The sequence below is a fragment of the Lacerta agilis genome, chromosome 10, assembly GCF_009819535.1.
Source record: "Lacerta agilis isolate rLacAgi1 chromosome 10, rLacAgi1.pri, whole genome shotgun sequence".
Classification (NCBI taxonomy): domain Eukaryota; kingdom Metazoa; phylum Chordata; class Lepidosauria; order Squamata; family Lacertidae; genus Lacerta; species Lacerta agilis.
Window position 1 is genome coordinate 14,672,607 of NC_046321.1, and position 13,747 is coordinate 14,686,353.

The following is a 13,747-nucleotide window of genomic DNA, read 5'->3' on the forward strand; positions in this document are numbered from 1 at the left end:
TCTTGTCTCTACCACCATCTCTTTGCCATCCTGCACAGCTTTGGCCACCGCTTCTTTTGCGTCTGCTACTTTCGACGACACCAGTCTTGCGTATCAGAACTAACCTAAAGCCAAAACAAAATCGAAAATTCTTTCTAGTAGCACCTTAGAGACCAACTGAGTTGTTCCTGGTATGAGCTTTCGTGTGCATGAAGAAGTGTGCATGCACACGAAAGCTCATACCAGGAACAAACTCAGTTGGTCTCTAAGGTGCTACTAGAAAGAATTTTCGATTTTGTTTTGACTATGGCAGACCAACACGGCTACCCACCTGTAACTGAACCTAAAGCCAGACCATCAAACAAAACAGCTTTATTCATCACCTCCTACCATGTAGTAAATTTTACTGCTGTGACCACTCTCCACCCACCAGAATTGTTGTGACTAGGTAAGCAACCTCTTATCCAAGTTTGCTGTGAATCTGTTCCCCAAAGTTCAGGAATGCATGAAGAGCAATATTCCAACAATAAAGTAGAATTTTTAGATGCTATCAGCAGAACCAGTCACCACGAAGGAAGAGGAGGAGGCATTATTTCCATACCTACTTTGCCAGTGAAATAAGGGATAAGGTAAAGGGACCCCTGAACGATAGGTCCAGTCACAGACGACTCTGGGTTGTGGCATTCATCTCGCTTTACTGGCCGAGGGAGCCGGCGTTCAGCTTCCGGGTCATGTGGCGAGCATGATAAGCCGCTTCTGGCAAACCAGAGCACTGCATGGAAACACCGTTTACCTTCCCGCCGGAGCGTACCTATTTATCTACTTGCACTTTGACATGCTTTCAAAACTGCTAGGTGGGCAGGAGCTGGGACCGAGCAACGGGAGCTTCACCCTGTGCGGGGATTCAAACCGCCAACCTTCTGATCAGCAAGCCCTAGGCTCTGTTGTTTAGCCCACAGCGCCACCCGCAATATTCCAACAGTAGAGTTAAATAAATGCTTGGACATAAGAAAAGGTGTGAGCAGGTTGCAATCTACCTGGTCAGCTGTCTGATGAAGGATGGGAAGCTTCTCCTCTAGCTTGTCCAAGCCCTTTGAGGCATAGTGGCTTGCTGCTGCAACTACAGAGAGGATTCCTTTAGTTGCGGTGCACACATGAATTGTGGAAGGGGAGCTTATTGTAGCCTACACACTTGTCATTGATCTAGCACCACATACTAATGAGGACATTGAGAGCAGAGTATGTCACATAGGTGGCATCATATGTGACACACTTTGCTGGTAGAGATGTGAGCAACCTCCCCCCCCATTCATGGCTGGGAATGCCCACTGGTAAAAAGTTTCAGGTCTAATGTGTGTCAAGGCAGTATCTACTGCCGTCAAGGACTCCTGTGCAGATGACCCCACAGCATTAACTTCTAAATATATATGGGTGGTCATCCTCAAAGATTGCAATCTAAAGAATTTGTACTATGGTTTCTGGCAGCAGCTAGGCTATGCATGGCGCACAAAAATGGAAGAATTTGCAGGCACTGCAATTTATTTGTGGTATAAAAATGTACAGAACTTCGCAATCACAGGAAAGATAACCCACAATATACAAATTTCCAGAAGCTTAGAAGATCCAGAACATTATTATATTGTGTGGTGGGACATTTATCATTTTATACCAATACAACTAACCTCCCAGGACCTCTCTGGCACTGCAGTGTGGTGAAAATAGACATTTTAATGTGTCTAGTAATAGGTGCCTCCAATTTTCTTGACAAAGAATGGATAAATGGGTCCCTTTGTCATCTCTGATATTTTTATGCTTTTTTTACACTGGTTTCATTTGGGTTTAATTTTGTATGTATGGAGGAAAAAGTTATTTAAAAAGAAAAAGATCGGAACATTTCCAATGCAGCCTACTTACCCTGTGGTTCAAGCTTATTGAGAAGAGGCTGGGCACCGCTCACAGCAATATCAGAGACATGCTTCACACCTTTCTCGGCCAAATCCAGAACAGCTTTCACATAGGGGTGGTTCTCTTTGGTTGAGGCATAAGCGGAGGCAGCCAGATCATAGGTGGAGCTTACCAGAGGCAGACTGGTAGCTCTCTTGAGGACATCCTAGAGGTGTGGTAAGAGAACATCAGTAAAGTACCTCAGTGGCCTGTTATATTCTGGACACACTTGTTCTACCAATGGCCTGTACCTAACTAGACAAATCACAGTATAGCTAGTGTCGAGATGGACTAAATTCCAAACTTTAAAAATGTAGCAGTTCTACGCTAGGATTAATCCATGCACCAAGTTTCAAGTTACCTTGCCTATTTTTTTTTTTTTTTCAGTTGTTAGATATTCAACGCTGCCATAGCTCAATATGAGAGGCACGTGTTTTGTACTTCAGGACACAACTTCTTTAGTGCTTATAGAAAGTCAGGACAATAGTTTGCCCAAAAAAATGTTGTCCTAGCAGTAGCTCTCCGGGGTATCATGGAAGGCATATTTTGTCAGCTAATGTATAGGATGGCTGGAAATGCCAGGGATTCAGGCTGGAGCTTTCTGGCTAAAGAGTCCAGGCATGGAGGGGAGCTGTGCCAGGACACCAGAACACCAGAACCCCGGCACACCAAATGCCAACAAGATGCCTGCTAACCAAAAGTTCAAGGCTGTGTGTGTGTGTGTGTGTGTGTGTTGTGTACGTAAAGGTAGTAGGACCTGATAGGAGAAACATACCTGCTGTACTTCTTCTTTAGTCTCAGGAGCTGGAATGCTTTCTTGACTTTTAGAAGTCATTGTTGGTCTGGACCTGGAAGACCAGAAATATAAATCCATTTGTGCCCGTTTCACACAAAAAGACATCCCAACACAAGCCAGAAGTTCATCCTAAAGCCTTTATGAGGAAGGCAGTTTATTCCCTTTGTTCTAGCTTGGCTTGGCATCCAGACAGGGAAGTGCTTCAGAGTCCCAAAAGCCAAGCAAGGCTTCCAACAGCGTCTTCTTGAGTTTAATAATGATGCAAGGCCTGAAGACAAGGCCCCATTGCCGCCACCTACTGGCAGCAGCATTATTACTCTGCACCGCCGTTTTTCATGGAAGTTTGTAACTATTCCAACCCCACATTGCAAAACATACCCCCAAACACATCCCCACTTTCTCCCAGTCAGTGGTTGAATAAAAATAGATGTACACCTTTGGTCCTCCCCCCTTCCTCATTAATATTTTGCCCACTTTCACTCCCAACAGGAAAAGCTTTGAACAGCAACCTAACAGGTAGCATTTCAACAGGTGCAGCTCTCCCCCAGCTTAGAGATGCAGTCTTGCTTTATTGTTAGTCAGAGGGGTTTTTGGGGGGGTGGATAATACATATTTTAAAAAGAAGGTCTTTTTAAAAGGGTTACAGCACAGTTCTGCATTAGCCATTCTTTCACTCCACGATAAAAAGGAACAGAGAAGAGATATTGGAAGGACTTGCAGAGACTTGCCCTAAGAGGAGAAAGCTAGGTGAACAAGCCCCCAAATTACAGGCCTTCCGGAAATAAGGCAGAAAGAACATGAGAACCTGAAATTTATGAAGTAGCCAAAATAAGCCTATAAGCATTCAAAAAGGGAGATAGACAAGCTACCCCAATCTTAAGGACTCCAAAGCCTTTCTCAGCTCACTTCATAGTAGGCAGCATCGTAAGTAGGACAGATACATATCCACACCTTTGTCAGCAACACAACAAGCAAATCAGAAAAAACTTACATTTTTTGCAGCTAAAGTCCAAAGATGTTCTCTAATTAACCCACACAAGCCCCTTACTTAGCCAAGCACTTCTATAATAGCTCCCACAACCCTCTTCAGCTGATTTATATATCAGGTGGGGAAGGAAGCCATCACACTGACAGTTCGAGGAACCAAAGAGAAAGGGGCATGTTATCTCCTAAAGAATAAGAGGGTGTTGGCAGGAATATGGGAGGGACCTTTGCAGAGAGGTCAACCTCTCTAGGTATTGCAATCAGTGGCCTAGGTCTCCGATTGCAGATGACCTGGGATATGGATTTTTCTTGAAGAAGCCACTTTTTGCTCAGGTTTTATAAATGGTTCACTATTGTATGTGCAGCAACTCAGGAATAAGGTATTGAGCTAAGTGAAGAAGATAGTGGTCTGTTAATTAGGACCTAACCCTGTAAACACTTAACGGCCTCTAATGGAAACACCTGCAGAACTTTCAGCCTCTAATGGCTTAGCAGTGGTTGCTCTTAGTATGCTTAAGGTAGTCAGCTGACAAAATAGCCTGGTCTACCGTTGCGTATTTAGACAGGGTGAGTGAGGCAACTGCCATCTCTTGTAGATGGTTTGGGATAGCATGAATAGAGAGCAACTTCTTTAATTGCTTAATAGCTTAGGAACACCTGCAGAATGTTCTGCATGTGGCTGTGATGGCAGGGCCAGATTCCATAGCTGCAAATTCTCAGTAAATTGTTTTATTTTTCTACCCAAATTTCCAACATGGGGGGGGGGCAGGATTCACCTACTGAGATCCATCAGCAGGAAGGCCTCCACAAAGACTTCTACTTGTGCATGGGGCTTCCCCAACTTCTACATCACCCCACCACACACACACATTCCATGCATCTCAAAATGGCTTCGGGGGGGGGGGTAGTCAGGGGATCCCTTTGAACAGCCTGGAGGGGAGGGGGGATCATTCCATTTGGCAAGCTGAAATGCTTGTTCAGACAGAATGTACTGTACATTGCATTCCACCCAAGGAGTCTGGATTCTAGATCAGGCCCCTAATGTAGGGTGGGTGGGTGGGTGTAGACTTTACCCTTTGGCTCCTGCTATGGCCCCAATCCAATGCAAACTCCCAGTGCCAGGGATCTGATCTGGATCACAACACACACATCAGGATCCTGACAGTACTGGGTGGCGGCTGCTCTGGCAATCTATTTACAACAGCAGCAAGAACAACCTGAATGATAATTCACAGGTACAAACTTACCTAACATATAATTTGTTGCTACAGGAGCCAATTAACAAAGAGGAAATATTGTCCGGCCTACTCTTTGTCTCTAATGGCAGTATATATGAAGCAATAAGGTGATGTAGCCTTCCACCCTAAGGATATCCAAAGTCATCTGTGGCTACCAGCCACAGTGGTTGTATGATAGAAGCAGAAGGCCTCCATGACCAATTGCTGGTGGGGAGAGCACTGCTGCACAAGCTTCCCACAGTGAATCTGGTTCACCACTGTGAGAACAGGATGCTGAAGTGTGATGGGACTTTCAGCCCGATCCAGCAGGAGTCTTCTTATGGTGATACTGAAGTATGCATTGTTGGACTAGGCAAAACCATTTAATTAAAATCCACTGTATTCAGATAGGAAAGTCCCCCAATGGGTTAATATATCTGAGAGTGGGCTGCTGGGTGCCTTTACTGAATTTCCAGTTTTACTTTGAGTTTACCCACTTGCTTCTCTCTGTAACATTCCATGGTTGAGATCATCTCCAATTAATGTAGCTGTGTAAGTTTTTTTGCTGTTTCTGTCTCCTTTGCAATGAGACAAAGGACCTACTCAGCAAAATGTGTGACCTATCTCTTTAAGAGACATGCCTAGATTATAACAACAGCTGAGGGTGAATATATTTCCTTTATTAACTTTAGTTTGCCACATTTTCACAAAACTTTGATTTTTTTAAATGGAAAAAAAACCACCTCGTGGAAATTCTAAGGTATATTCTCCTAATATCACCAGGCAGCCTTCCCAAATGAAATACATTTTTGTATGTTCTTTTCACTAATGTATGCATTTATATTCTCATTTTGCCCCAGTATGTGCATGTTGGTAAAAATTATTTAGCTGGAGAATTGCATTGCAAAATTTGGAGTCGTGTGAATTTTGAAGGATGGTTGCATTTCAGTTTGTGTATTATTTAGGAAACTGCCAATTAGGTATTATTTTTATTTGTTGGGTAGAGTTGGCTTTAAATGTGAATGCAAGTCAGATTTCTCCCCCAATCCCTAACAGCAGTTCCCTTCTGATTTGAATGGATGTGGTTTCCTTCACAATCCAGTTAGAACTGGTTAGGTATGTTGGACAATTCTGTATAGCAAGTCTAAATGGCTTGTTGCTCCTAAATGTTGGAGAGTTCCTTCGCATTGGGGAAGGCAAGTTGAATGTACATTTGCACTGTGAGTACTCTCTTCCATTCTCACAAAAAATAAGGAAGGGACTGTTGCAAATTGGTTACTCTTACAAGTGATACCTGAGAACAGGGCTGATGATGTTGATCACCTGCAGCTGACAGCGTCCAGTGCAAAAGTTGGCAACTGTATGCAAACTACTTGGAATGGGCTAGTTAGGTTTAATTAAGGTCATCAAATGTGTTCAAATATCTTTGAACTAACCTCAAAAGTCATTCCCATAATTGTCAAGTGAACTGATCATGGATTAAGTTCATTTTCAAAGTAGAACTTTGAAGGATTTCTAGTTCATAATAATAATAAATAATAATTTATTATTTGTACCCCGCCCATCTGGCTGGGTCTCCCCAGCCACTCTGGGCCGCTTCCATCAAACATTAAAATACATTTAAACATTAAAATACATTTTTTTCATTAGTTCATAGAATTATAAAGTTGGAAGGGACTATGAGGCTCATCTAGTCCATCCCCCTGCAATGCAGGAATCCTTTTGCCCAATGTGGGGGATCAAACCCACGACCCTGAGATTAAGAATCTCATGCTTTACCGACCAGTGTTGTTGTTTTTTAATACTACTTAGACACTTTGACTTTTAAACTTGAAGATCATAACTGCTGGGGGAAATAAGCAATTCACATTCGACTGCATACGCCATTTACCGTTTCCTTAGTCTGCTTAAGGCTGTTTTATAGTTCAGCGCAGCATCTTGTGACGTTCTAAATACTGTGGCAGGGGGATGCTGAGGATTGTTTGAATGAATTTGAGCCAGTGGCAACACCAGAAAAAAACGAATTATAGGAGGGCACAGAAGGGGCAAAGTATATTTCTAGGTGGGCAAGAAAGAAAAATAACCGTATATGATAATGACGAGAGTTCAGAAATGAGGTGGGCAAGTGGGGGGTGAGATGCTTGTTTAGGAGGGTGTTTGCCCTCCTGCCTCTCCTCTGGAACCACCAATGACTTGATTTGAACTGTGATCTGAATGTGAACCAAACTAGTCTGTTTTGTAAAGGGACGAACAGGAGGTGGTTCCTTTTTGGACATCTTGAACTAGTTGCTTTTCAAAATGAGCTTTCCAGGCTCTGCCTATTCATATGTTTCAGGTTTATCTAATCGTCATCTTTCCATTGAATGAAAGTTCCTGTTGAATGATTTCTGCTAAAAGCTGCAGGGCTCATACGAAAGTTGGCGAATCTAGATTTCCAAGAGCTTCTCAAACCAGCTAAAGCCACCACAAACCTCTCCTTTCTTCTTGCTATTTTATATATGTGTGTAGAGTCGGCTAATACAGAGAAAATAAGCCCAGTGTGTACCTGCCTTCTGAAGACACCCTGCCCAGATGCTAAAATGCGGAACATTTATATAACAGCTTTTAACAAAAATGGAGTTTTAGAATCCTCCTAAGCAGCTTTTCGATAAATGTCAAGATACTCAGTTGCTTTGCAAAGGGAAATGATTTCCCATGGCTTTGATTTGGTTAAGTGCAAGCAGAAAGCTTCCAAAGTACGAAGCACGATGACACAATCTTCTCTTAAGATCTGGTCTGAACAATTCTAAAGTTCATAGGAAATGAAGCTGGCAGAGAAAAGAATCCATGAAAGAGGCTTGGCATTTGCTTTGTTCCATACAAAAGCCTAGGAGGGGGGTGGGCAGGCACCGTGGTGCAATGCTGGAGCACATTTTTGGAAGCAGAGAGTCTTGGGTTTTGTCCTGCTTATAAAGCTGAGGTGGTGGATGGGAGACACCAGGGGCAGACGTTGGTCTTTCAGATTTCAGCAGCACCCTGTGCAAGGCCAAAATTTGCCCGTCCCCGACTCTCGCCTTCTGTTCTGCTCAATTCACTATGTCATAGTTGCAGCACCCTGCAGCACCCAGTAGAATCACCACCCAGTGCAGCAGAACTGGTCATGCAGCCCTAAATCTGCCTCTGGAGACACCTTGGAGAGCCACCTCCTGGAATAGACAATACTGAGATGAACTGTCCACATTTGTGCTTATTTATGCCATAATTCTTATTCTGTCTCTTTCTCTTCTTAGTGCCACACAGACAGGAAGGTTCCACTGTAGTGAGAAGTTGGGAAGAGAAGGGGGTTCTCAGAAAGGAGGGAGGAGAGAGACTTCTTAACTCCCACCCTCCTGCCATTTTTCTGCTGAAAATTGTCCCTGTGGATGCCTGCATCCTGACCACCCTGCAAACTAGGGGAAAGATAATGGGTATGTCATCATCATCATCATCATCATTAACTGCAAATGGGTGGTGGCTGAATGTAGGGAACTACCTGAGAAAGAATCTCAGCAGTTGTGGTGCTCTGCCTTTAGTATTTCCTTCTCAGAGAGATTTACCTTAGTTGTTGTTGTTGTTGTTGTTGTTGTTGTTGTTGTTGTTGTTGTTCAGTCGTTCAGTCGTGTCCGACTCTTCGTGACCCCATGGACCAGAGCACGCCAGGCACGCCTATCCTTCACTGCCTCTCGCAGTTTGGCCAAACTCATGTTAGTAGCTTCGAGAACACTGTCCAACCATCTCATCCTCTGTCGTCCCCTTCTCCTTGTGCCCTCCAACTTTCCCAACATCAGGGTCTTTTCTAGGGAGTCTTCTCTTCTCATGAGGTGGCCAAAGTACTGGAGCCTCAACTTCAGGATCTGTCCTTCTAGTGAGCACTCAGGGCTGATTTCTTTGAGAATGGATAGGTTTGATCTTCTTGCAGTTCATGGGACTCTCAAGAGTCTCCTGCAGCACCATAATTCAAAAGCATCAATTCTTCGGCGATCAGCCTTCTTTATGGTCCAGCTCTCACTTCCGTACATTATTACCTTAGTACAGTACTGATTTATCCAGTCTTTAAATTGTTCTCTCTCTCTCTCTCTCTCTCTCTCTCTCTCTCTCTCTCTCTCTCTGAAGTTGTTTGTTTTATCTTATTTTTAATTGTAAGCTACCCTTTAGTCTGCGAAACGCCCTGAGACCTGCAGATACAGGGCAGTATATGTATTCAATAATGAATAGAATAAATACCCTGAGAGTTTCAGGATATGTTTCCTGAAACAAGAAAACAAATAAACATGCTTGTTACATGTAGCTACGCTCAAAGAGACGTAGTGAAATCTACGACCCGGCATCCCATATCTTTATATATTCACTTCTCTACTTCAAGAGGTAATCAAATGAAAGAAGGTGCTTCATAGCTTTAGATGTCCAGCCACCCTGAAGTAGACTTTTTGCCTCTGAGTCACAACAATTTCCCTTAATTTATTTCTGTTTGCAAGATGCTGACCTTTTTGGCATGACACTAAACATCTCCAGTGCTTTCTGAGCAAAGGTTACCATGGAGACATATTGTAGGGAGGTTGGGCATCATTCACAGCTGATCCTAACTACAAACTGACATTGGATTTATTATCTGTCAGCTGAATTGTCATGGCTTCTCCCAAAGAATCCTGGGAAATGAGATCTGGACAGTTAGCGATTCTGGAAGGCAATGCATGAGATCTCCCAAATTTCTGAGAGCTGGCATACTTTTAAAAATTTACAGTTGTAGGCACACTTCATTCTTTCTTCACTCGTCATAATCCTCATAAAGTTTAGTTTCAGAATAGGATGTGCAACTCCCGGGTAGGGGTGGGTAAATCTATCAATTTCAGTACTATTCTGTCCACCACCCCACCACCCCCGGTCTTCAATATGGTTCTCCACATTTATTTATTTATTGCACTTATATTTCACCCCTTTCCCAAGGAGCTCAAGGTGGTCTACATGGTTCTCCTCCTCCTCATTTAATTCCCACCAAAACCCTGTGAGGTAAGTCAGGCTAAGAGGCCTAACTAGCCCAAGGTAACCAAGCAAGCTTCATGGCCAAGTGGAGATTTGAACCCTGGTCTCCCAGGTCCTAGTCTGACACTCTAACCACTGCACCACACTGGCTCTCCGCAACAGTTAGCATTGTTTTACTTACGTATTTTTATATCCTCATGAAAATTTACATGCATGTTTGTGTGAATTTCTCCTATTATACACGTTGTTGTATTAACTTTCCCAATGCATCTTTCCCTTTTGTATAATGCATCTTTCACTAATCGTCACATTTTTATGCACACCTTAGCCAGATACATGCATTCTTACATTTTATATGCATTACTTGGCTCGAGAATGTCTTGTTGTTCAGTCGTTCAGTCGTGTCCGACTCTTTGTGACCCCATGGACCAGAGCACGCCAGGCACGCCTATCCTTCACTGCCTCTCGCAGTTTGGCCAAACTCATGTTAGTAGCTTCGAGAACACTGTCCAACCATCTCATCCTCTGTCGTCCCCTTCTCCTTGTGCCCTCCATCTTTCCCAACATCAGGGTCTTTTCTAGGGAGTCTTCTCTTCTCATGAGGTGGCCAAAGTACTGCAGCCTCAACTTCAGGATCTGTCCTTCTAGTGAGCACTCAGGGCCGATTTCCTTGAGAATGGATAGGTTTGATCTTCTTGCAGGTTTGATGGGACTCTCAGGAGTCTCGTCCAGCACCATAATTCAAATGCATCAATTCTTCGGCGATCAGCCTTCTTTATGGTCCAGCTCTCACTTCCGTACATTACTACTGGGAAAACCATAGCTTTAACTATACGGACCTTTGTCGGCAAGGTGATGTCTTTGAATTTGTCTAGAATTGTAGAGTTGGAAGGGACCACGAGGATCATCTAGTCCATGGTGCTCAAACCCATGACCCTGAGTTTAAGAGTCTCGTGCTTTACCGACTGAGCCATCCTCCACCCTCATATGTTAACGTTTCTTAAGTGGTCACCTAAAAAGCATGTAAATTGTGAATATGAGAAGCAAACATTTGCAAATCCGTGCCTGATGCAGGGACGCTCACTGGGGGAAGCCAGGATCAGCTGCAGGTCCCTCTGCAATGCACACACATTGGCCAAACCCCATTTGTAACAACATAATGTGTGGAATGCCTCTAATCATGAGTGTACCCCAGTATACTGTTGCAGAATTTATGCTGCAACTAGACTTTTATCACTACCCCTTTTTTTTTCTTTTTTCTTTGCAAAGGTCAGTATCGCTGAGGCACATACACGAACCCCAAAGCTGCAGGCTTGTTGGAGTCATAATACAGGATGTGATATATAAATCCCAACGTGAGCAAATAAATCCTTGCATGCAGGGTGAGCTGGGGAAAACTGTATTAATAAAATGAATAGCCGGAAGCATAGAAGCTGATGGGTGGCTAGGAACAACTTCAATTTCACCCCCCACCCCCGCCCCCAAATTACACCATAGTAATCCTAAAAGGGGAACTGAATTCTACCAAGTCTATTTAGAAGAATTGCTTGCAATTCAAAGTTATTCTGCCACCCACAACTGCATAAGTGTTAGGAATAAAAAGGAAGAAATATTTCCTGCTTCCCATTTGCCATTACACCTGATTGCTTTTATTCTTTTTGCTCTCCTGGAGAACAAAATTCTGAGCATTTCCATCTTGAAGCTGCTGCTCCTGCTGCAAGGTTATGTATTTATTCCTCCTCCTTTTCTCCCCCCCCCCCAACCAGAAACCTAAGTAGATGACTCACAGCTTAATGCGGGCTACAGAATGAACCATGAAGTGCAGGAACACTGTAAAATCCTTCAGATACAGACATCAGATGAGAACTTTAAGGGCTAGAGAGTGTGGCTACATCTTTAGAGCTGTGTCATAGCACTTCAAATGGTCCTGGCTTCCCTCAGAGAACTATAGTTCCCGGGAACTGTAGGTTGTTAAGGGTGTGAAGAGTTGTTAGGAGCAGTGCTGGTGCCACAATATTTTGTGCCCCCTAGGCAAGGTTAACTGCTTGCTTGCTTGCTTGCTTCCCTCATCCCATTTTTTCCTCTCTCTCTCTCTCTCTCTCTCTCTGCTAATTTCAATTTTCAAAAACAGATGTCTTGTCGAAAAAAATGAAAAGCACAAACTAGAAACTGTTAAATTTACTTTATATTGCAAGAATACAAATAGAACCATATCTGTTTATCCTTCTCAAATACAAAAAAACCACAACCAAACATTTTAGCACACAAATCATTTTGAATAATCTTGTGAACTGTGGTGTTAAAATTGAAGTCCCTTTAAAGTTTCAGTCTCAGGGACATCAAAATCTCACTCGCATGCCTTTTCCTTTGTGAATTTTGTCACTGATTCCTTCAGGTCAAGTGCTGATGTCTGGGCATGTTCCATTGATAAAGTTTCCAAGCCAGCTAGTCTATTTTTCAACAAAGCGTATGGAAGTTCTAATAAATTTGAGTTTTGAGAACCTGCATTCACCAATTGACACTGACACCAGGGGTTTTTGTTGTGGCGTGAAGAGAATGACTTCCTGTGCGGCATGGACTTCGGAAGTCTTCGAGCTATTACTATAAGCACAGATCTTTAGCATCAATATATTTTGTTTCTATTGTGCATCAATGATTTTTTCCCAAATTCTTGCAGACCTTCAGTAGTCTGACATTATTTACTGTATATATCATTCTGGAAGTCAAACGGGGATTTATATTGTTGTAGCTCTTGGAATCTCTCTTCAACAGATTGCATGGCCATGTCTAAGACAGCATAGTGGAAACCTCCTTTGAAATTTTGCTTTGGAATCTTGTGGTGCCTCATCCTCAAACAGTCATTTCTTTCTCCTCCTTCTAACTTGCTCTTTCTCAAAGTTTGGTAGTATTTTTTAGCTCCTTGGCCATCTTAGTAGCATCTATCAAAACTTGCTGAAAGCCCTCATCAAACCTGCAGCCCACAAGGTAATTATTGGTCATTTGCAATTGGCTTGTCGTGTCCAACTCTTCATGACCCCATGGACCAGAGCATGCCAGGCACTCCTGTCTTCCACTGCCTCCTGCAGTTTGGTCAAACTCATGTTAGTAGCTTCGAGAACACTGTCTAACTATCTCATCCTTTGTCGTCCCCTTCTCCTTGTGCCCTCCATCTTTCCCAACATCAGGGTCTTTTCCAGGGAGTCTTCCCTTCTCATGAGGTGGCCAAAGTATTGGAGCCTCAGCTTCAGGATCTGTCCTTCCAGTGAGCACTCAGGGCTGATTTCCTTCAGAATGGATAGGTTTGATCTTCTTGCAGTCCATGGGACTCTCAAGAGTCTCCTCCAGCACCATAATTCAAAAGCATCAATTCTTAGGCGATCAGCCTTCTTTATGGTCCAGCTCTCACTTCCATGCATCACTACTGGGAAAACCATAGCTTTAACTATAGCTTGGCTTGTAGCTGAATATAATCAGCTTCCTTATTTTGTAGTAGCTTGCTTGTTAAGATTGATTTTGAAAATGATGCTGTACCATGGAACAAAGGAGCCACAAACTTGAACTTACAAATTGCATAGCTCAATAGAAAAATGAATACATTTTCTAAATAAGATAAAGATGTGACTGTAATATTTAAAATTAAGCGCTTTTTCACTTTGTGTGTGTGACTGAGATATCTATATCTATGTAGAAATACAGCTAGTCTTTCAGATGCTAAAAGTCATGAGAGAGTGTGTGTGTTGGCAGTGCGATCCAAAACTCAGTGAGCCCAGATAATATTAGCAAGCCTCAATTTCAGCCGATTACCAGTTGTTGTTTTTCCAGGTGCCTA

The 13,747-nt window shown here is 43.0% G+C and overlaps 1 protein-coding gene across 1 annotated transcript; it reads right to left on the minus strand.

The window, feature by feature from the left end:
- Positions 1-65: 65 nt before the first annotated feature.
- Positions 66-3,803, minus strand: LOC117054101 (perilipin-3-like). Its single transcript, XM_033162563.1, has 5 exons — positions 3,709-3,803; positions 2,699-2,768; positions 1,894-2,089; positions 1,017-1,099; positions 66-104 (listed from the first exon to the last, which is right to left on the minus strand). Exons 2-5 carry the CDS (start codon positions 2,756-2,758, stop codon positions 66-68), a joined length of 378 nt encoding a protein of 125 aa, XP_033018454.1. The 5' UTR covers positions 2,759-2,768; positions 3,709-3,803.
- Positions 3,804-13,747: the final 9,944 nt, after the last annotated feature.